At 34.3% G+C, this 22497-nt stretch overlaps 1 protein-coding gene across 13 annotated transcripts in view; it reads right to left on the bottom strand.

The window, feature by feature from the left end:
- The window catches only part of BCAS3 (BCAS3 microtubule associated cell migration factor), a 614170-nt gene that overhangs the window by 451469 nt on the left and 140204 nt on the right, over window positions 1–22497 (bottom strand). For all 13 annotated transcript variants that reach the window (XM_042966194.1, XM_042966193.1, XM_042966192.1 and 10 more), the window contains 2 exons: window positions 12372–12479; window positions 8488–8564 (listed from right to left, as the gene is read on the bottom strand). In XM_042966194.1, the coding sequence (XP_042822128.1) occupies window positions 8488–8564; window positions 12372–12479 (185 nt within the window). The remainder of the gene's footprint in view (window positions 1–8487; window positions 8565–12371; window positions 12480–22497) is intronic.

Raw genomic sequence — 22497 nt, 5'->3', positions numbered from 1 at the left:
CAAATGTACCACTCTGATAAGTAACATTGAAAATGGGGGACACTATGCATGTATAGGGACAGTGAAATCTTTGTATCTTCTGTTCAGTCTTGCTGTAGACTTAAAACTGCTCTTGGGACACCCGGGTGGCTCAACTGGGTAAGCATCCAACCCTTGATTTTGGCTCAGGTCATGATCTCATAGTTTGTTAAGAGCGAACTCTGCACTGGGCTCTCCCTAGTGTGGAGTCTGCTTGAGATTCTATCTCCCTCTCCCTCTGTTTAGCTTGCACACATGCTCTTTCTCAAAAAAATAAATAAATAAATTTTTTTTAAGAACCTGCTCTAAAAAAATAAATATAAAAAAAAACCTTTTAAAAGAACTGACATCCTACAACATGGATGAACTATGATTATCTATGTTCAATAAAAAAAAAAAAACAGTCACAAAAGACCCCATATTCTATGAAGTCCAGAAAAAAACTCTCAACACCCTCTGAAAAAGACATATAAGCACATAAAATATTAAACACCACTTTAAGAGATTAATTTGACTTTTTTATAACTGATTAATGACCCTCTTTGTTTTTTAACATTTATTTATTTTTGAGAGAGAGAGAGAGAGAGAGACAGAGCATGAGTGGGGGAGGGGCAGAGAGAGAGAGAGAGAGAGAGAGAGGGAGACAGCACAGAGCCCGACACGGGGCCTGAACCCACAAGCTGTGAGATCATGACCTGAGCCAAAGTCAGACGCTCAACCGACTAAGCCACCCAGGCACCCCTGATTAATGACCTTCTTAAAGTTCCATTAGCTTTCTGACTTATTTTTGCTTTATTTTTCATGTATATAAATGTATCATGAATTTAAGAGTATTGCCATTGTGGGGTTAAATGTGTGGGAATTATGTGGAGAGGATAGGAAAGTCACAAGTTAGTTTACTGCACACATATCCATTGAGTGTCCACTTTGTACTGGGCAACTGCCCAGGCTGTGAAAACATCATGGCAGTATAGAGATGGGAACCTGAAAGAAGAGGGATAGATTTGACTTTTAACTTGTCCTGAGCTTAGAGCTCACATTAACCTGCCTATCTCTCCTAATAAATGTTACAAATTTGCTTCTAAACATAAAAAGGAAGCTGCTTCTTTCCAAAACTAAAAATAATCCTACATTTTTAAGATCCTTTAAATTCATTCCTTGTATTTGTTAATTCATCATTAACATAAATCAAAAATACACATAGTAACACTAAGAAATAACATTAGGATTATAAGGAATAAATTTTCCTCCCCAAAGTAAATACAGAGGCCACTGAAAAGAGTTACTTATTACACAATCCTCTGGTCTCTCCAGAGACTTCATATCTAACTTTCAATTTAAGCACACTGGAAATGACTGCTAATGACATCTATCAGTCCTTGTCTTTTGTTTTCTTAATCATACATGGGTTTTGAATTTCCACACCAGACAGCTGCTCAAGGCCACGGTTTCTATACAGGCAAATACAAAGGTGTCTCCTTTCTCATTATATTGGCTGCATTCCCTTTCTAGTTCTCTATCAGCTCTCTTTACCTGATCCTTCCACCCTCTGTCACAAATTCCCATGATGCCTTCTCTGATGGACACAGGTGTCTCTACTTATTTTACAGTCCCATCATTGTATTCATATATAACTGAGGCACTCACAATCGTATTATACAAGAGCTTTTCAAACTACTTTAGAAATCAAATGCTTGCATGATGAAAACATTATCATTAAGCAGAGATTATGTCATTCTATGTGGACTTTGGTCCTAATTCTTCAAGAACTAGAAACCAATCACTGGAGAAATACTATGTGGCACAGGCAAATGGACTACAATGAATGCTATTTTCAGTATGCCGCCTGGCTCAGCTGCATCTTTTCAGTGTCCCAGGCAGGATGGCTTATACTCATGGGATAACCCAAATTTAGAGAAACAAATATAAACATGACTCGTTTCACCTGCTAAAAGTTTCAGTCTGTATAAAAGAATAGTAGGAAGATGGCAGTAATTAAAGAAAAAAAAGCTTCTATCAAGTTAGGAAATGGCTCGCTTGTTCCTTGATCTTAAATATTAGGTTATGCTGAATTTTGTTCAACATGTTGATATAAATCACTTTAGGTGAAGCAGCATTTCAGAGACAAGAAGCTACATTCCTTCATACAAATATTTGACAAATATTATCAATCTTACCGACCCTACATCATTCACACAAATCCAATCTCTAGGGTTTTCAAGTCAAGTAAAATAATATGTAACTAACCATGAGATACTTCTCCACAGAAGTATGAAATGCGGTGTGTTACCACTATTGGTCAGAGTATTCATAGATGAAGGGGTTGGGAAGACTTGTGAAATGCTACAATGGATAGTATTCAGAAAATCACAAACTTTTGTTGTTGTCATTGCTGTTGATGCTTTCTCAACTCTTTTTTCTATGTAAACTATATATTTCAGTACAATATGTATATATACACATGTTCCCAAATCAACAAAGTGAACGTATACATGCATATGCAGTACCTGAAACAAAATAAACAAAAACCCCAAAACTTTATAGAATCCCAAAAGCCCAATGTCATATACCCTCCAGTCCTATTCTCCCAAGGTTATGCACTATCCTGCCTTCTAACAACTATACTAAACATCTGTCCTCAAAAGACATCACTGGGCTTTAAAGCACAGTTTATTACACTTATTTCCATTTTTTTATCCCCAGAAATGACAGGTGTACTTTTATACTACCCCAGTTTTCAATATTTTTTAGTAACATACCTTTCAGATTTAATGACCTTCACATTAAATAGACTTTATGGCATCCCGATATCATGAGAGCTATTTTACAAACACTACACTGAGAGAATAAGTAATAATCCTAATAGATCAGGTATTACTAAAAACTCACTTCTTGGGGCCTCCAGCCACTTGACCAAGACTTACTTATAAAGCTGTATGTCACTTATAAGGCACCTGACTCCAATACTATATACACTGCCGATCCCTTCAGATCTCTTCTTCTTATCATGCACAATTCACAGAATACAAGAGAAACTAACACTTCAATAACACTTATTTCAACTACTCGGTGGGTCCAGCAATGCAGAAGGAAGCATTTAGGACTACATGGCAAAGGTCCCAAAGGATATCGACTAAAAAAGAAAAAACAAAAGCATTAAGAAAGAGTAATAATGATTCAGTCTCCCATTCATCTTTAACTTCACTGATAGTTTGTACTTGCTAAAGGCTCATAAAACAGATCTTCCTATTCTCAAAAGGGGAAACACTCCATGTACAGGAGAGATACTCAAGAGCTGATGACTACAAACATACATTTTTCAAATAAACTCGTATTTCAAGAAAATTTCTGGATTTACTCCAACACAATATGTAGGAGAATCTTCATTCATATATGCATTCATATATTCATTTCTTTAAATATTCACCAAAAACTATTAATTTCCACCTCAGACCTCCTCCATGAGGTCAGTACTGATCTTATATTAATAATTTTTTCCTTATCTGATGACCTGTAACAGAGCTGTACTACATTCTAAACTATATTGGTTAACTAAACATCTTGGTAAAGGGCCACTGATGCTTTGAAACCAGAAAATAGCTGTGATAAAGGTTTTTCATCTTTAACAAACTGAGTTGGGGTTTGTTTTTTTTTTTTTTTTTTTTTTTTGGTTTTTTTGGGTGTTTTTTTTGTTTTTTTGGGGGGGGGGGTGTTGAGAAAGAAAGAGAGAGCATGAGCAATGTAGAGGAAGAGGGGGGAGAGAGAATCTTAAGCAGGCTCCATGCCCAACATAGAGACTGACACGGGGCTCAATTTCATAACTATGAGATCATGACCTGTGGGGTGCCTGGGTGGCTCAGTCGGTTAAGCGTCCGACTTTGGCTCAGGTCATGATCTTGTGGCCTGTGAGTTTGAGCCCCACGTCAGGCTCTATGCTGACAGCTAGGAGCCTGGAGCCTGCTTTGGATTCTGTGTCTCCCCTCTCTCTCTCTGCCCCTCCCCGACTCGTGCTCTGTCTCACTCTGTCTCTCAAAAATAAATGTTAAAAAAATTTTTTTTCTTTAAAAAAAAGAAATGCAGTAAATAAATTTAAGCAGAATAAAAATGTTAATCACCATTACCATTCTCCAATAGGAGACAGCATTTCCTGAGTATATTTGACCAGGGCATTCTGATTTGCACATGTTGAAGGTCTAGTGTTCTGCCAACAGACTTTGGGAATTGTTATCTTTGGGGACTTAAAAGAAGGCAAGGTTGCTTTAAACTAAAGGTGTCAGGAAATAGTTCACATAAGAACTAAAACAGATACAGGGCCTGGAAAGATATATAGGCTTAATACATTCTGGGAAGGCCAATTGAGGCAGGAAAATAAAGCAACAGTATATCTGCAAAGAAATGAGAATAATGAATGGGGTTCAAAATAAATGTAGCATCAGCAGCATGAAAATGAGTTGTAGAAATAAAGAGTTGACAAGGATATTGGATATTGCTAAGAAGGTTTTTCTATGTTAAAAACCTTGGAAGCTGAGATGGTAGGAAATATGTAAGATACATGTCCCTGTTGGCCCAGGACATTTCTAGTATACCTGTTAACCAGACTTGACAAGAATTAAATCAAGTACAGCATTTGTTCAAATAAAAAGACCTCAGTTTAGATGACATATTATATATGGTCATTTAGTGTATCAAAAATATAATTTTCTAAGTTCTTATCATTTAGATATACATAATAGAATATGTACTGATGAAATTAAATAATGTCCAGGATATGCTTCAAAATAATTAGCGGAAAGGTATAAATAAAACAGACTACCCATGAACTGATAATTCTTGAAACTAGATGATAAGTACATGGTGGTTCATTATACCATGACTTTATTTAAATAACAGTATGTACTTACTGAAATTTTTTTAAAAATGTTTCAATGGCATTCATAGGAGATGAAATAGTATTTCTGCGGCATTATTAATTTAATAAAACACAATATTTTCACCATATATATACTAAATGTCTATCAAATAAGCAAAATTATTAAAAATCAAAAACACATTTAACCATTTTAACGTAACTAAAAATTCATCTTCTTTCAACAAGAACTTCATAATTTCAAGGAAGAATGAACACTAATGGAGCGCCTGGGTGGCTCAGTCAGTTGAGTGTCCGGCTTTGGCTCAGGTCATGATCTCGTGGCTCATGAATTCAAGCCCCTCATGGGGCTATGCTGACAGCTCAGAGCCTGGAACCTGATTCTGATTCTGTGTCTCCATCTCTCTCTGCCCCTCTCCCTTCAGAGTACTCTGGAAGGCCTATTCTTATTCCAGTGTATCAAAAATATTACAAAGCTTGTGTCCTTCAAATCTAATTATAAGTTCAATACATAAGTCTAATGATTTTATGCCAAGTGAAATACATCAGAGAAAAACAAATATCATATGATTTCGCTCATATGTGGAACTTCAGAAACAAAATAAGTGATCAAAGAAGAGAGACAAAAAAACACAGAGTCTATAATACAGAATACAAACCAGGGGAAGGGGGAAGATGAGTGAAATAGGTGAAGGGGATTAAGAGCGCACATATCATGACGAGCACTGAGTAATGTGTAGAATTGTTGAATTACTATCACTTCTTGGCCTTTTGGCTAAGATCAAGTGTAGAATTGCTGAATTACTATATTGTACACCAACGCTTTTAAGTTGTTCCTTTATAATAAAGTTTAATTTTTCTTTTAAAATTCTATACTGGGTAATTAATTACTGAAAATCTGTATTTTTTACTTATTTACTAAAAAAACTATAAATAAATATGCTCTATAAAGTAAATATCTCTATTATTAAATCATTTATATTTATTAACTTCTCTTTAGTCACTGTGACAACTGAAGTTTTACCAACACTTATTACAAAGAAAGAAACTTAGATCTATTGGTAAGTACAATATTACTTTCAACATACACAGTCCAGTAGAGCCTAATGTTTAAATAAGGTTTAAATTTCAAAACATACATTGTTATTTAAATAAACTATCTTAACAAATAATGATTTGGGATTTTTCCCCCCAATTTAACACTCAGCTGAGACAGCAAAAGTAGGCTACCTTTATTTTTTAAAAAGAAAAAAGAAAGTAGTTCTATTCTCCTGAACTGATTTTAAAAGGTAAAATTAGCTAATAAAAAATAGAGATTCTAAGTGTAAAATTAAGATGGAGTCACAACAGGGGTGCCCGGGTGGCTCAGTTGGTTGAGTGACCGCCTTTGGCTCAGGTCATGATCTCACGGTTTGTGAGTTCGAGCCCCGCGTCGGGCTCTGTGCTGACAGCTCAGAGCCTGGAGCCTGCTCAGATTCTGTGTCTCCCCCTATCTCTGCCCCTCTCTGCTCATGCTCTGTCACGCTCTCTCGCTCTCTCTCTCGCTCTCTCTCTCTCTCAATAAGTAAACATTAAAAAAATATATAAAAAAAGATATGGAGTCACAACAGAGATATCTGACTTTGCAGAAGTCAGGCCACACATATCTTTGATTAATGATGAAGGGCAGAAGACCACTGATAAAATGTAACATAAATACTCAAAAAAACCTGGTATCTGAATCTGACTGAAGTGTTCACATTGTCCTGATTCACTGCTCTGTAGCCCACACCCATGGAAGTAATGGATAGATTCAGACATGGCTCCTCAGATATGTTCTATTTCTCTATTGTTTTAATTGTAATAATGAGTAATACAAATATAATGTAATAGATTAATGCATAAGACCTGTATAAGAAACATTAAGCTAAAACAGGCCATGTAATATCCAAAGTTTCCCAGATTACCTATATAATACATTTGTGAATGAAGATGTTATTAACAAATATACATGTTCCTCAAAAACTTTTTAATTTTTTTACATATAAATGTAACAATATAAAATCCTGCCTAATGATCTACATTTAATAATTATTAAAATATAAATACATTTCTGATCACCATAAAATCACTGATAGCTGGATTAATGTACTCATTCATTCAAGAAATATTTAATGAGAGCCTACACTGTGCTAATCAATGTCCCAGGGGCCAAAGATATGAACGGTACACATTAGGCCTTGTGATAAAACAAAAAATATCCCAGTAACATGATCTCCATTATTATCTTTGTGGATCTCTGAGAGATGATTGCAAGCCAAAGACAAGTTGTCATAATTCTCCTTCCTAGTCTACAAAATTATAAACCATGCATTATGAGTTATTACCTTATGTGTTATATATCATATATAATACATGCGATTCCATATAAATTATAATGTACTAGTTATCTCAAGAACATGAGTTCTTATCAGAAAGGATAATGTCTACTACCCAGTGCTTAATACATAGCAGATATTTGATAAACCTAATGAATAAGTATGTAAATAACTGTGATACTTCAAGAGCTACAGCAATATGATTTCGATTCCCTAGTTATAACAAACCTGGGATCTGTTCCAACAAAACTATTTCTGCAGCATATGCATAATTATACTCTTTGGAAAAAACACATATAGTTTTGATGGTGAGTTATAGAAGTTAAAATATAGAAGATAAGAATGAAAACTACTATTTTACTAGAAGTATAGTAAAAAAAAATTCTAACTCCAGACTTCCTTTGGACTCAGTTCCTACTGGAATCTCCACCTTGCTGGCCTGCCCTACAAATCCTGGACTTGCCAGCCCCCACAACTGCATGAACCAATGCCTTTCAAAAAAAACTAAAAATCAGTCAGGGGTGCCTGAGTGGCTCAGTCAGTTAAGCATCTGACTCTTGATTTTGGCTCAGGTCCTGATCTCACAGTTCATGAGTTTAAGCCCTGTATCAGGCTCTGAGCTGACAGCATGGAGCCTGCTTGGGATTCTCTCTCTCCCTCTCTCTCCCCCACACATGTGTGTGTGGATGCTCTCTCTCTCTCTCTCTCTCAAAATAAATAAATAAGCCTTAAAAAAAAAAATCAGTCGACCACTCAGTGAGTGCGTGTATGGCTCCAGATTCTATGCTTATTTTTGCACTTTCAAACAGTACTAGAAGTCATGGGAGATGGAATAAGAAGGAGGGAGACACAGAAAGAGACTGAAACATTTCTCTAAGTTTCAAATCCCTCAGTTGCAATAACCCAGATATCTCTTCAAGTATGTTATGTTAATTAAGTAATTTAACACAGGCTTTGAAAGTATAACATAGATAGCTACATGAACCTAAATTAATCACAATTACTCAAGGAGACTAAGGAGAAATTGAGGCAATACAGTACAAGGTGTCCTCAATAACAGATAGAAAATGTGCTGTGGGTTGTAAAGATAGACCATAAAATTACAGTAGTAAGAGATCCACAGAAACACTGGAATATCATAATAATTGAATAACCACGAAACACTGATGTTATGATTACAATAAGTTTGCTGATTCTATCAAATAGTATAAACTCAAATGTATAAGAAATCAATTTGATACATACTTGTGACAAAAAATTTTTTTGTGAAAGTACAGCTATCAAAGGCAGCAATTTTCTCCTGCAAGACTACAACGAGGATCCTAAAATTAGAGGGGGAAAAAAATGTGAATGTGAAATTCTGTAAATTAAATTATAAATAAGATAAATCATTAGATTTAAATAAGTATCTACCAATGCAATTTTGGCAAGAAACCTCTGCCTGTTAAAATATAAAAACAGAACCACAAAATCCTTATAGTAATCAAGAAAAACATGATTAGAAGAAAAGTGACAGAACAAATTATAGCTTAAAAAATTATTTTTCTCTGAATAAAATGTTATTTTCATTCATTATTAATCAAATAAATCTATCTTCATTAGGAATGTATGAAATCAATAAACTGCTGGCTATTTACTAAAAGTGTTTTCCAGTGCTGCTCAAAGTCATGAAATTAAACATAAAATGGATTTATGTAACCTGTCACTTAAAATGATTGCTGAATTTCCCAACACAAGAGCAAAAGAAAGAAAGCAAACTCAGACAACTGTTATTCAGTATAAATGAGCCATTTCTGATTGATTCAATATATTAAAATTTAATCAGAATCTGTATGAACTATCTCCCAAAGCCCAAGATGTGCAAATAATTAGGAACATAATTCAGTTATAAAATTTTTTCATAATCAAAATTCCTAAAATACGTCCAAAATGAAGTTATTTTATAAATTATGTTTTAGAATACTTCTCCTTGCATAGCATTAATGTAAAGATACAAATTTCAAAGTCATTTTAATAATTAAAGATTACAATTGTTAAATATTTAACATACTCAGTGTATTTTTCCAAATTTGGGGGAGGTAAGCCTGAGTAACAGATGTTAATGGTGAGCGGGAAAAAAGAAAAGTGTTGTCTTCAACATGCATGCTTTAATAATCTTGTTCATTAAACTGAGGGTTGATGGGGGGTGGGAGGGAGGGCAGGGTGGGTGATGGGTATTGAGGAGGGCACCTTTTGGGATGAGCACTGGGTGTTGTATGGAAACCAATTTGACAGTAAATTTCAAATATTAAAAAATTTAAAAAAAAAAGAAAAAAAAAGAATCTTGTTCATTTGCTAATGCAAAACAAAATCCTTAACACAGTTGACAACACATAATAAATGATTCAGTCATGGCACTTAACATAAGAAACCAACCAATCCTCAGACCCAGGTTAAAGGCTTAGGGAACCCATAATAAGAAGGTGACAAACTCAAATGAGAGAAAACGCAGACAAACCAGAGATGAAAAGTTTTCCTATAACCAAGCAGCCCCTCCCCATAATACAGTAACAAAGAATGATTCCAACAAGGACAGTTTAATTTATTATGAATATTGCTAAGTCCAAAACACTGTGCCATAGAGCTGATTTGCAAAACCAAATGCAAAATTAACCAGGCAAAGACCTGGTGAATAGATTTGACACTTTATAGAGCAAAATCTAAGCAGTATCCTGAAATCCGCATGATAGCTTTTCCTCTAACCTTCACCATTTGAACTCATGCAACTTCTAATGGGAAAATCAATTTTTAAAAATACTACATAATGTGCCCAAATCAACAGATGTTTTTTGTTGGAACATATCTTCAAATAGTTTTTCTTAAAAAAAAAATAAAGGTAGAATATGAACATTTGCTAATCAACCAAATATCCAGAGAATTTCATAATCACTTTTCATTAATGATATCTCATATTCATAAATCACTCTTTTATCTCCTTTTACTCCTACTTACAAGTTTCACAATTACTAATTACGACGAGCACACTGATGACTACAAAAAAATTAACTGTATTAATTTTCAATGTAATTTATATCTGTTAAATATTAAATGTGCTCATTACTTCATGGCTAAAATTAAAAGCGATAAACACAAAAATATTTGTTGTAGGAAAAGCTGACCTAACTGCAGTACTTGGAACACAGTACTTGGAACAAGTGCAGACTTAAGAAAAACCCAAATCTGCCATTCATAGCATCTGTAACAGGTTGTGTTTTTTTTAATGTTTTATTTATTTGTGTGTGGGGGGGGGGGGACAAGCGGGGGAGGGGCAGAGAGAAAGGAAGACACAGAATCTGAAGCATGCTCCAGGCTCTAAACTGTCAGCACAGAGACCAACGCAGGGCTTGAACTCATGAACCATGAGATCATGACCTGAGCCAAAGTCGGAAGCTTGACGAACTAAGCCACCCAGGCACCCTGTCTCTGTAACAGTTTTAAAATATTTTGCAAGAAATACTTTTTTAAAAATTTAACTGCACTTTGTTCCTCTGTTTTCTAGTGTATTTGCGTATTTGTAGTACTACAAGTAAATTGTGCTCTACAAATCTTATTTGTACTTAATCTCCCTTTCCAAGTGTGTGCAAGTTGCTGTTTGGCTAAGTAGGTATGTAATCTGTTGTGTGAGACAGCACAAGGACACTTGAAAAAGGGCTTTCATTACATTTTCCCAGGTTAAATATATTATCCATTGGATCCAGCCATTCAATAATGTTGATTTTGAATAATTTGCTGTGTCATTGGATAATTACATTATCCCAGCAATAATATTTCTGTTTCCTATAATTTTGAGTTTGAGATTATTTAAAGTATAAATATGCATAATAATTAGATCTTCACTATGAACTGCACACTATCACTGAACAGCTTTTCTTTGTCCTAGTTCATGTTTTTATACTTGAATTCAAACACTTTTTTCATTAGTATCAAAGCCCACATATCCTTTTAGTTTGCATTTGTCAGGTCTGTCTTTAGCTTCTTTTTATATTCAGCCTTTCTGAGTCACTTTTTGAATCTCTTTAAAATCTAACCCAAGAGTCTTTTATTACAAAATTTATTTTATATTGACACAGCACAAAATATTGTGTTTTCCATGTTCCATGTGTTTGCTTTTTGATGAGATGTTCAGATTTACAGTTTGCATCCATGACCTTGATCAAGACATTTTCCAATGCAGGGCTACAATTTTCTCAAACGTAAAATGAAGTGCTGAGTAATAGAAGATTCTTAAGGTCCCTTTCTCCCCTAATATTCAATGGCTGTAAGTTAAATCTTCATTATCATTAGGTCAGGTTCAACCCAGATCTGAGTGTTTTCTTAGAGATTTTAACAAAATAGATTTGAAAGAAGGAAAATGTATCTAGTCCATGCTTTAGTTCTACTGTTAAATATAAATAAATAACAATATTTAAAAGCCACTTTTATTGTTCAGATATATGTTTTGTTTTGATGAATGCTAACAGGAAAGTTATATTTCACATTATAAACCAGTAAACCCACAGAAGTTCATACATTCTATATATTAAAAAGCTATGTTATACATGTAAAAAAGTTCCCCAAAGCAATGCTTAATCTTTGTACATTTGCTTACTTTTTGTTCTTTTCCATTTCAGTTTTAAAATACTGATTATGACTCGCTAAACTTAATTCACTAATGGATCAAGACTGGAAGTTTGAAAACATTCATTCAGAAATCTTAACAGTTACTCCACTTGGCAAAATTCAGGGAAGGTATTTTGTAACTTTAAAAAAAATAAATAAATCAAAGATAGTCAATGATACCAGTAGAGCTCTACATGCCCAGGAGGTGCATTACTTTGTATAAGAAACACATGAAAGGGGCACCAAAGTGGCTCAGTCAGCTGGTTAAGCATCCCACTTCGGCTCAGGTCATGATCTCGAGGTTCATGGGTTTGAGCCCCACATGGGGCTCTGTGCTGACAGCTCTAAGCCTGAAGCCTGCTTCGGATTCTGTGTGTGTCTCTCTCTCTCCCTTCCCCTGCTCAGTCTGTCTGTCTGTCTCTCTCTCTCAAAAATAAATAAACATTAAAAAATATTTTTTAAAAAGAAGAAATACATGAAAAAGTGCTTACCGCTTGTTGCAGTGGAGATCATAGATAGGTGTTTTAAACTGAATAGACTTGACCATCTCACCAGTACGAAGTGAATATAGATCTACACAACAGTAAGGTGGACTTGTGCTAAAAGAAAGAAAGAAAGAAAGAAAGAAAGAAAGAAAGAAAGAAAGAAAGAAAGAAAGAAAGAAAGAAAGAAAGAAAGAAAGAAAGAAAGAAAGAAAGAAAGAAAGACAAAGAAAAAAAGACAAAAGCCATATTTTTAAAAATGTGGGGGGAGCCAGTAAACTCTATATTTTCTTATTAACATAATCTTAAAACCCCTAATTAACATAATAGAAGGAAATTTACTTGAACTATTAAAATAGTTCATAATATAATATATCCCAATCAATTCATTTCATTAATGCAAAATTAAGGGAAAAAAAGAAAATAAAACTCATTCACCAAATTATCACTATACAAAAGAAAACTATAAGATTATCTCAATAAATACATAAAAGTATTTGATAAAATTAAAAACTTGTTCATAAGAAATATTTCATTAATCTGATAATGTATAGTAACCTTAAAACTAAGAAAAACTATCAATTGTATATAATGGTAAAACATTGAAAACCTTCACCCTAAAATCAGGAACTAGACAAGAATACTCATTATTACCACATCTACTCAAGACAGTATGGAAAGTCCTGTGCATAAGGCAAGAAAAGAAATTACTGTAAGGAAGAAAAAAAGCTGTCATTATTTGCCAAGAATTTGCCTGTGTATGTATAAAACCCAGTAAGACAAATCTGTATGTCAAAATATACATAAAGACAACCCCACAATAAAGAAGAACCATTACTATATGGATTAATACATGAATTAATTGGTAATATGGATTGCTAATTAATTGACATATCAATTTACCCTGGTCACTAGGTACAATACCACCCATATTTTTATAAATTAAGGACAAACCATTATAAAGTGAAATTTTAAATCCATATATATTGGATATATGAATATATTGAATACCTTGGAATAAATCTAAGTAAAAATTTTGACATATTTACACAAAAAGAAACAAAACAAAACAAATCAAAATAAACTGAAGTATATACCATAGGCTGACAGACTTTCTAAACTGAAACAGTTCAACACTAATAAAAAATCTACCAGAATGAGACCTCACTCCAAAATGTATATAAATATACATTCCACATGATCAGATTATTTTGGAAAGGTATAGTAATTAAGAGACTGGGTTCTTGACTCTAGAACAGATAAAGAGATTCATGTTTCCACCTTAACAAGGTAGGAAAAGAAGAACAAGTTAAATCCAATAAAAGTGCAATGAGGGAATTAATAATAAAATACAATATGAAATCAATGAATTGAAACGGGAGTAAGCAAAAGAAAACATGAAACCTAGTTTTCTGAAACCAATCTACAAAGAAACAAATAATTTGACTATTCCAGTATCTATAAAAGAAACTGAACTGATAATTTAAAACTTCTCACAGTGAAATCCTTGTAAAAATGGCTCATTTGTAAATCCTATTAATCAGTTAAACAAAAATGTTTAGATATCCTACATAAACACTTTCAGAAGGTAGAAGAGGAGTAACTTCTCAACTTATTTTATGAAGCAAGTAACACCTGATTGCAAAACTAAACAAATACTTTGGAAGAAACTACAGATACATTTCTGTATCTATGTATCTCATGACTATACATAAAAATTCTCCAACAAAATATTAACAAATCAAATCCAGCGATACAAAATGAGACAAGGTTTATCCCAGGAATGAAAGGTTGTTGCATATAAGACAACTTCAAATTGCTGAAGGACATCTACACAGACTTAAAAACAAAACAAAACAAACAAAAAAAAAACTTTCACCAAAATATCAAGAACAAGGCAAACCTGTCTGCTCTGACCACTCTCATTTAACAAGTTAATTTCTAAATATTTATGAAAATTTGCAAAACATGATTAGTGACTTTATATGTATGAAACATTATTAATCTATAATAATTAAGATAATAGGAGATGTCACCTCACATCTGTTAGAATGGCTATTATCAAAAAGATAAGAAATATGAGTTAGCAAGGGTGCAAAGAAAAGGGAACTCTTGTGCATTGATGGTGGGACATGTAAATTGCAGCACTCACTATGGAAAATAGTATGGAGGTCCCTCAAAAAATTAAAACCAAGAAACAGACTCTTAACTATAGAAAACAAGCTGATGGTTACCAGAGGGGAAGTGAATGGGGGTATGTGAAATAGGTAAAGGGGATTAAGGGTTGCACTTGTGATGAGCACCAGGTGTTGTATGGAAGTGTTGAATCACTAAATTCTATATCTGAAACTAATATTATGCTGTATGTTAACTGGAATTTAAGTTAAAAACAATTTTTTTAAGTAAAAATATCATATGATTCAGCAATTCCACCTCTGGGTATTTATTAAAAAAAAAAAAAAAAAAGGCTCACTCAAGGGGCACATGGTGGCTTAATGGGTTAAGCATCCAACTCTGACTTTGGCTCAGGTCATGATCTCGCTGTTCGTGGGTGGGTTCAATCCCCGGACAGAGTTCTGCACTGGAGCACGGAGCCTGCTTGGGATTCCGTCTCCCTCTTTCTACCCCTCCCCCACCTACTATCGCCCTCAAAATAAATAAACATAAAACTTAAAATAATAATAATAATAATAATAATAATAATAATAAAAGATACATCATGCACTGGTATGTTCATTGCAGCACTATTTACAACAGCCAAGACATGGAAGCAACCTGGGTCCATCAATGGATAAAAGGATAGAGAAAATGTGGTAGATACAGATATACATACACAATAGAGCATTATTCAGGCATTTTTTAAAAAAAGGAAATCTTGCCATTTGTGACATGGATACACCTTGAGGGCATTATGCTGAGTGAAATAAGTCAATGACAAATATTGTATGATCTCACATATATGCGGAATTTAAAAAAAAAAAACAAAACAAAAAAGATGAACTCATCAATTCAGAGAACAGACTATACTTGCCAGAGGTAGGGGGTAGGCAAAATGGGAGAAGATGGACAAAAGGAAAAAACACCCAGTTAGAAGATTAATAAGTCCTGCGGATACAATGTAGAGCATGGTGACTATAGTTAACAATACTGTATTATATATTTAAAAGTTGCTAAGAGAGTAGGTCTTAAAAGTTCTCATCAAAAGTAAAATATGGTAACTGTGTGGTGACAAATATTAACTATACTTACTGTGGTGATCATTTTGCAGTATACACAAATATCAAATCATTACATCATATACCTGAAACTAATATAATGTCATATGACAAGTGTATCTCAATTTAAGAAAAAAAATGGTATTATGATACTGGTCTGAGCCCAGACATATAGGTCAAGGAAGCAGAATAGAGCGTCCATAAATAAACGCACATGTATGACCTAATGATTTTCATCAAAGGTGCCATATAATTAAGTGATGAAAGAATAATTTTTAAACAAATGTTGCATTTAAAAATTAGTTACTTGCATGGAAGGAATTAAATTTTTCCCTAACTTATGTATAAAAAATAACTCAAAATAGATCACAGCCTAAGAATATAAGAACCAAATAGTTTCTAGAACAAAATATAGATAAAATATATTTTTTTAAGATTGATTGATTCATTGATTGATTGATTTATATGCAGAGGGACGGGTAGAGAGAGAGGGACAGAGAAAATCCCAAGCAGGCTCTGTGCTAGGATTCAGCACAGAGCCTGATGTGGAGCTCAAACTCAAGATCATGAGATCATAACCTAAGCCAAAATCAAGACTCGGACACTTCACCACCTGAGCCATCTAGGCGCCCCTAGATAAATCTATTTCTTAAATAAGAAAAAGAAAGTATGAACACAGACATAACTGACAACACAAAATTATCAAAACAAATTTTATTTTTTGGGGAATGCAAGCTGGTGCAGCCAATCTGGAAACCAGTATGGTGGTTCCTCAAAAAACTAAAAATAGAACTAACTACCCTACGACCCAGTAATTGCACTACTACGCATTGATCCACAGGATACAGGTGTGCTGTTTCGAAGGGACACATGCACCCCCATGTTTATAGCAGCACTATCAACAATAGCCAAAGTATGGAAAAAGCCCAAATGTCCATCAATGGATGAACAGATAAAGAAGATATGGTATATATATACAATGGAGTATTACTCGGCAATCAAAAAGAATGAAATCTTGCCATTTGCGACTATGTGGATGGAACTGGAGGATATTATGCTAAGTGAAATTAGTCAGTCAGAGGAAGACAAGTATCATATGACTTCACTCATATGAGGACTTTAAGAGACAAAACAGATGAACATAAGGGAAGGGAAACAAAAATAATATAAAAACGGGGAGGGGGACAAAACACAAGAGACTCTTAAATATGGAGAACAAACCGAGGGTTACTGGAGGGGTTGTGGGAGGGGGGATGGGCTAAATGGGTAACGGGCACTAAGGAATCTATTCCTGAAATCATTGTTGCACTATATGCTAATTTGGATGTAAATTTTAAAAAATAAAAAATAAAATTTAAAAAAAATTTGTAATTGATATTTAAAAATGAACAAGCAAGCCCCGTATCGTGAGAAAATATTTTCAAAAGATATATCTGACTAAGGGTTTGTACCCAGAACATAAAAAGAACTCTTATCATTCAACAATAATGATACATACAACACATTTTTTAATGGCCATAATATTTGACACTTTACCAAGGAAATACAGAGAGGGCAACTAAACACTTGAAAAGATGCTGAACATCATGGAAATACAAATTAAAACCACTAAACCACTAAGGGATACCACTATACTCATTAGAATGGCTAAAATTTAAGACTGGCAATATAAGAATGCAAAGTAATTAAAACTGTCATACACTGCTGTTAGGAATGCAAAATACTCACTTTGAAAAATAGTTTAGCTGCTTTTTATACAGTGAACATACCCTTACTGCGTGTCACATCTAGGTAATTTGTTACTCATAATAACAAAACACTTAAATGTAAGTCAATAAGTGAATGGATAAATATACTATGATATATTGAGGTAATGCAATATTACTCAGCAATTTTGAAAAATGAATTATCCATACAAAATGAATCTTAAAACCATTAGGAAGTGAGAAAGAAAAGGTCAGATACAAAAGTCCACACACTGCATGAGTCCCTTTTCAATGAAAAGCTTCAAAGGTAAAACTATAATTATTGGAAGTAGATCAGTTGTTGCCAGGGGACAAAGCAAGAGGGAGGTAAAGTGCCATGAGAAAATTCTGGGGATAATGGAAATGTTGCTGTGTCTTGATACACAACTGTATACAAGTGGCAAAACTGGGGTGGGGGGGAAACTAGTAAAACCTGAACTTCAATCTCTAAATTGACACAAGGCAAAAATTCTTTTCTGAATGTTCCCAACTAATTAATCCAGTCCTCTGCTGAGAAGCAATGAATTAATAATGAATGAAATCTAAAATTTTGCCAGACCAACTGGGAAGAAAAAAACAGCTTGTCACCTTCAATTAGCAGCTCAGTATAGCCACAGTACACTAGAAACTTGAATTCTGATCATTTCACTGGCATCCATACTATGTCACAACTGAGATTCTTCCTGCAGAAAATCTTCAATAGAAACAGACAAAACAAATACTATGAAGGCTCAGTTTAGAGTTGACCAAACAAGACTTGGTAGAATTGAAAAACCTACTTATATGGGGCGGGGAGGGGGGGGGACCTCTTATTCAATGCCTAACAGAAAAAAGATAATTCTTTTAAAACAAGAGTTTTCAGAAAGTCACACATTCATAAAGGAGTCAGTCATGCTATCTGCCAATAACACAGTTGTGTACACGCCTGACATATCCTTTTGTTCTCTATTTTTTCTCTTTTTAAAAGCCTTGACTATTTCCCTGGGACACAGCAAGACAATCTTAATTTTTCTCATGGGTAGGCTGATGAGAAAGCTTTCCATAACAGCAGCAGTGTGCATGCCCCATAACAGAAAGGATATGTGTTAAACTCAAATGAAGATATGAAACAAGTTTTGACTCTGCACTCTAGTATACACCAAACAGTGCCACAAGAAAGTTGTTTACAGAATGAGTTTTCGTTAGATTTCTAGAATTTGAATGGGGTAACATTTTCATATGTTTGTGTCTGACATTTAAACATAAAGCTGTGACTTAACTTTACAATAAACCTAATTAATTCTTTAAGGAAAAAAGTTCCACATAGATATGTTGAGAGCCAAATGTAGAACGTAACTGAATATATTGCAAGCAAACACCAGAGGTTAGAAGAAAAAGCAGGAATGATACAGTTTTTATTATTAAATGGTTGGTTCAGGAACTCTAACTTGTGAACCCAGCACCTCTGTCTTACCAATACACAGACAGCAACATGCATAGTATAAAGTTATGTTACACTTTTTATAATAAATATAAAATAGACATGAATACAGGGGCGCTTGAGTGGCTCAGTAGGTTAAGCATCCGACTTCGGCTCAGGTCATGGTCTCACAGCTTGTGAGTTCGAGCCCCACATCAGGTTCTGTGCTGACAGCTCAGAGCCCGGAGCCTGCTTTAGATTCTGTGTGCCTCTCTTGCTCTGCTCCTCTCTCACTCATGCTCTGTCTCTCTCTCTCTCAACAGTAAATAAAACATTTTAAAAATTTTTAAAAATAGGCACGAATACAAATTGTCCTTAACTGACCTTTTCTTTACCTAAGTAGCCTGTTTTATAGTAAGCAACCAAGAACATAAGTTGAAAATTTTTGTATCAGAATAATGTGTCACCTACTGTACCAGTGACCTATACCCATAAGGGAAATTATTAAGCTTCTATTAGAGAGTTTTGGAAAAGTCCTTCCAGAGCCAATGGTATGATATTTACATATTTCATCTATTTCAGTGAAGAGCATTGACTAGAACTACTTAAAGAGCAATTTTTTTTAAAAGCCTCCATTATTGAAAATGCAATGGTTAAATTAAGCAATAAGGAACTATAAAACCAAGTAGTTACATTAGATTTCTCAAAAGTAAAAATATTGAAAGTATTATAAATACCACCTATAAATACCATCTATAAATATTATAGATAAACACCAAGAAAACACTAAACATTTCCATATAAATATCTTGCCTACTTCAGTATTTCTTACTTTCTATGTAATACTTTTCACCACATTAAAAATATTTTAATATATTTAATGTAATTTTTTTATTTTTAGAGCAATTTTTGCTTCACAGCAAAATTGAAAACGTACAGAGATTTTCCATATACCCCTTCCACCATTCATGCATAGACTACCTTTAACAACATCCCCCATCAGAATGGAATGTTTGCTACAATCGATGAATCTACAATGACATATAATCACCCAAAGTCCACAGCTTACATTAGGGTTCACTCTTGGTGTTGTACATTTTATGGGTTTGGACAAATTTATAATGGCATATATCCAACATTATAGTATCATAAGGAATAGATTCACTACCTTAAAATTCCTATATGCTCTGCCTATTCGTCCGTCCTTCACCCCCAACCCCTGACAAACACTAATCTTTTCACTGTCTCCATAGTTTTGCCTTTTCCAGAGAGTAGAGTTGAAATCATATAGGATGTAGCCTTTTCAGACTGGCTTCTTTCACTTAGTAATATGCATTTAACTTTCCCCCATTTAATTTTATGGCTTAATAGTTAATTTTAGTCCTGATTAACATTCCATTACCTGGATGTCAACAGTTTATTTCTCCATTCATCTACTGAAGGATATCGTGATTGTTTCATGTTCTAGCAACTATAAATAAAGCAAATATAAACACCTATGTGCACTTTTTTGTGAAAATTTAAATTTCCAACCCCTTTGGGTAAATACCAAGCAAGGCAATTCATGGATTGTAATGGTATGAGTTTAGCTTTGTATGAAACTGCCAAACTGTCTAACAAAGTGGTTTTACCATTTTGCATTCCTCCCAGAAATAAATGAGAGTTCCTGTTGCTCCACAACCTTACCAGCATTTGATGCTGTCAGCTTTCTGGATTTGGGCCATTGTAACAGGTATATAGTGACATCTCATTGTTGTTTTAAATTGGCTTCCCCTGATGACATAAAATACGGAGCATATTTCCACATGCCCATTTGACATCTATATATTGTGTTTGAGGTCTTTTGCCCAATTTTTAATCAGGTTGTTCATTTTCTTATTGTTGGGTTTTAAGAGATCTCTGTCCTTTATCAGATGTGTATTTTCCAAGTGTTTTGTCACTGTTTTGTATTCTTATTCTATTGATGGTGTTTTTGAAAAGCAGAAGTATTTAATTTTAATGATGTCCAAATTTGTTCAGAAAATTGAATCTGTGAAGTATAGGATAACCTCAGAAACATTTCCAGAATAAAGAAGAAATGAATAAAAGGGATGAAATGGAAAACAACAGATAAAAATCACTGAACATAGAAATTCAATTTATGGAAATACATATCATTGAAGAAACTGCCTCAAGATTGTAGCATCAATCCCTACGTGATAATTTCCAGCCTGCCAGCCTACCCTATTTCTTAACTGCCATCCCCTACAATCACATAATTCCTTTAAATGAAAATCATGTTGAATCACTATACTGTATACCTGAAACTAACATAAAACTGTTGTTAATTATAACAAAATTAAAATAAAATGATTTTTTTTACAAAAAGCAAAATCATGTGTGTGGGTATGGGTGTGTAAACTGAATGATATACTGGGTAATTCAGTATATAATACACATGCCCAGAGCCGGATGTATGCTCAGAAAAGAACCACAAGGACACTAGACTTGCATCTCTGTCTGGGCCTTTGACTCTGCACAGGCTGGACGTAAGGGCTAAGGCAGAATAATAGATGGCATAACTACACACTCAAGGACTATTCCAGCTCAGTACCAATTTGCAAAAGTTAGAGTATTTATTTTTTCATTTTGGGGTCTGCCATTTAAGCAAACCTCTGTCAGGTCACTGACTGACTGCCAAGATAATAGAGATTTCAGTAATCACATAAGACGATAAACATACAAAAAGTTTGGAAAAGCCATTAAACAATGGGTAGATGCAGGCAAAACCAGCATACTCTGGGGAGGAGGACAACCTGATGTTCAGAGTTGCCGTATTGCAATATTCAAATGTCCACTGATCAACAAAAAATGCAAGGCATAAAAAAAAAAAAAAAAAACAGGAAAGTATGGCCTATTCATAGAAAATAAATTGGGGGGGGGGGGCGCTTGGGTGGCTCAGTCGGTTAAGCCTCTGACTTTGGCTCAGGTCATGATCTCGCAGCCCGTGAGTTCAAGCCTCGCTTCAGCTCTGTGCTAATAGGTCAGAACCTGGAGCCTGCTTCTGATTCTGTGTCTCCCTCTCTCTCTACCCCTCCCCCACTTGCACTCTGTCTCTCTCTCTCTCCCTCTCTCAAAAATAAATAAACATTAAAAAAGAAAATGAAAGAAAAAGAAAGAAAGGCACCTGGGTGGCTCAATTGGTTAAGTGTCCAATCTTGGCTCAGGTCATGATATCACGGTTAGTGAGTTCGAGCCCCATGTCAGGCTCTGTGCTGACAGCTCAGAGTCTGGAGCCTGCTTCGGATTCTGTGTCTCCCTCTCTTTGTGCCCCTCCCCAGCTCATGCTCTAAAATAAATAAAACGTCTCTCAAAAATAAACATTAAAAAAAATTTTTTAAGGAAATTAATTGAAAGAAACTATCAAAGGAAACCAAAACATTGTACTTCTCACCATACAAAGAATTTAAATCAATTGATTTAAATATTATGCTCATAGAGCTAAAACAAACTACAAGAGAGAAAGATGAACAAATTGAGAATATCAATAAAGATCTAGAAATTATGAAAAAAGGAATCACATAGAAATAATGGAACTAAAAAGTACAATAATTAAAATGGAAAACACAATAAACTTGAGAAAGAAAGAAAAAGAAAGAAAGAAAGAACAAGAGAGAAAAAAAGAAAGAAAGAAAAAAAAAGAAAAAGAAAATGGCTTTCGTGATGGCTAACACTTATCAAATGCCTATTCTGAGCCAGACACTTCACATGGTTGGTATCATTTATACTTAACAGTA

This window comes from Panthera tigris, chromosome E1 (genome assembly GCF_018350195.1).
Source record: "Panthera tigris isolate Pti1 chromosome E1, P.tigris_Pti1_mat1.1, whole genome shotgun sequence".
In the NCBI taxonomy this organism is placed as follows: domain Eukaryota; kingdom Metazoa; phylum Chordata; class Mammalia; order Carnivora; family Felidae; genus Panthera; species Panthera tigris.
The sequence above is the reverse complement of the archived record's forward strand: the minus strand, read 5'-3'. Positions and strand labels throughout refer to the sequence as shown.